We start from the raw sequence: 2,228 nt of genomic DNA, 5'->3' as shown, positions 1-2,228 counted from the left end.
GCCGCCACGGCTCGGTGCGAGGCTGCCCGCAGGAGCTGGGCAGGGGCACAGGCCTGGCACAAAGGCAAGGTGAGCAAAGCTGGCAGAGAGAAGGTTTGGGTGTAGTTTCTATCTTCAGACCAACTTCAAACCCCCTCCACTCTGCCGATTTGCTCCGATTTAACTCCAAGCACGTGTTTTGGGGATACAAAGCCACCTCTTCTGGGCTTTTTTAGTTTGAGGAGCTGCGAGTCAGCGCTTGCAGAAACGCTGCCAGACTGAGAGAGACCAAGAAGAAGACAGCTGAGCTGACACAAAGAGCCCAGAGACTGGAGGCAGAGGTCAGGAGAGCCAAGGAGCAGGTGAGCACAGCCAGGTCTGGCTGTTCCAGCAGGGCACAGGGGGAACTGCTGCTCCTGAGAGCTCCCACTGTGAGATTAAATGGTGCTGTAGCACCTTGCAAAGGGTCCTCACAAGCTGGGCCTCTGCTGCTCCAACCAGGGCTGCACCAAAGCCCAGCTCATGCAGGACCTGAGGGCAGATGTGGTTACAGCATCCCACCCTCTGTGAGCAACACGAGGAAGTGCTGAAACTGCACGTCCAGCTCTCCCAAACCCCCACGTGTGTCCCTCTTACTGCTGGGCTGGACAGAGCCAGACTTCAGACCCATCTCTGGGTAACGCAGAGCACTCGAGGACAGCAACAGCCCAGACTGACCACGTCTCACTCCTTGCAGTGCTGCAAGCTGGAAGCTGCCATGGCTGATGCCAAGCAGCTCGGGGAAAAGACCATCCAGGATGCAAAGCACAAACTCTCCGAGCTGGAGGCCGTCCTGCAGCAGAGCAAGGCAGAGCTGGCCCAGCAGCTCCACGAGTACCAGGAGCTGATGAATGTCAAGCTGGCCCTGAACATGGAGATCGTGACCTACAGGAAGCTGCTGGAGGGAGGGGAGAGCAGGTGGGTGCCAAGCCCTAGCTGGGCTGCACAGGCTACTTTAGATGCACGTGTTGAAAAGAAAAGCAACAGGAGGTGAGATTTCAGAGCTGCTGTGCTGCAAATCAAGCACACGGTCCTGACGCCCATCACTCCTTCCCATCAGTCCTAACACCTCCACCAGCTCAACCCCAGCCAGCCACCCAGTCCTGCTCCCTCTGGCACCAAGAGACAGGCTGCAGAGGGTCAGGCTCACAACTGAGGCCCAGGGGCTCTGAAGATAGACTGACCATGTGCAACCTTTTCCCCTCTCTACAGGCTCTGTGCAGAAGGCAGCTTCCCCAGCAGCCTCTGTAAGTTGGAGCATTCACCTTCTACCAAACTCAGGCACCTTCTGCCTGTTCTCCAGGGAATCCCCCAAGCTGAAACTCAGCTTTGCTTTCCCTTTCACAGCTGCTTGCCAGACGCAGGGAGGTCTCACCCACGGCCCAGAGCCTGGCTTTGTGAGTGCCCACGTGGCAGCCCAGGGCAGTGGGTGGTGGTCCCGCAGCGTGGGGGTCTGGGGCTCCGTGGGGAGCTGTGCAGACAGTGCTGGCAGCAGGAACACCAGGAGCTCCCACGTGGAGGTGGTGCCCATGACCAAGTCAGCCAGGAGCAACATGTGAAGAGCTGCAGATAAAAGGCAAGGCTGGAAACAAAGCAACACCCTCCAGACCCCCTTCTGCCAAGACAGTGTCAGCATGTGCCCAGCTCCCCCAGACCCCAGCCCCACTTCCCATGGCACGGGGAGATCTCCTCTATGCTCAAGACTCGAGCCACTCCTGCTCATGAATCTGGGAGCTTACAGGGCTAAACTCCCCTCACCACTCCCACCCTGCAGTTCAAAGCTGCCTTTGGTGCAGCTCCCTGGGCTCTCCACTCCTACTGCTTCAAGGATTAGAATGAAGTGGGAGGGGGCACCTTCTACCTAAGAGCATTTTCATTAGAGCTTTATCTGGCCCAGTTGTCTTGGCAGCTCCCACCCCAATCAACCTCCTTTTGAAGTCAGCCTTTCAGATGACACACACCCCTGGCATGAGCAGAACTCCCCTAAAATTCCCTCGCCTGCAGTTCCCTACACATTGCATTGATCTCACTGATTACTTGCCCCAAAGAACAGATTTCAAGGGTTGTTGCTGCTTGATGGTAGTTTGCTTCTGTACCCCCATTATCTGTTAACTGAACCTCAACTTCCCTTTTTCTTCTGGGTTTTTAGTGGTCTGGCTCATCTGCTGCCATAAATGCCATCATAACTGAAGGGTCTGGGGCCCAGAGTC

General features: G+C 56.5%; 1 protein-coding gene across 1 annotated transcript in view; it reads left to right on the top strand.

The window, feature by feature from the left end:
• Window positions 1–1,577, top strand: part of LOC103778205 (keratin, type II cuticular Hb4-like) — a 3,904-nt gene extending 2,327 nt beyond the window's left edge. Inside the window, exons 5-9 of the mRNA XM_008945781.1 lie at window positions 22–69; window positions 216–341; window positions 716–936; window positions 1,231–1,265; window positions 1,366–1,577. Coding sequence (XP_008944029.1) covers window positions 22–69; window positions 216–341; window positions 716–936; window positions 1,231–1,265; window positions 1,366–1,577 — 642 coding nt within the window. The remainder of the gene's footprint in view (window positions 1–21; window positions 70–215; window positions 342–715; window positions 937–1,230; window positions 1,266–1,365) is intronic.
• Window positions 1,578–2,228: the final 651 nt, after the last annotated feature.

Source organism: Merops nubicus, unplaced genomic scaffold (genome assembly GCF_000691845.1).
Source record: "Merops nubicus isolate BGI_N331 unplaced genomic scaffold, ASM69184v1 scaffold37178, whole genome shotgun sequence".
Classification (NCBI taxonomy): domain Eukaryota; kingdom Metazoa; phylum Chordata; class Aves; order Coraciiformes; family Meropidae; genus Merops; species Merops nubicus.
The sequence above is the reverse complement of the archived record's forward strand: the minus strand, read 5'-3'. Positions and strand labels throughout refer to the sequence as shown.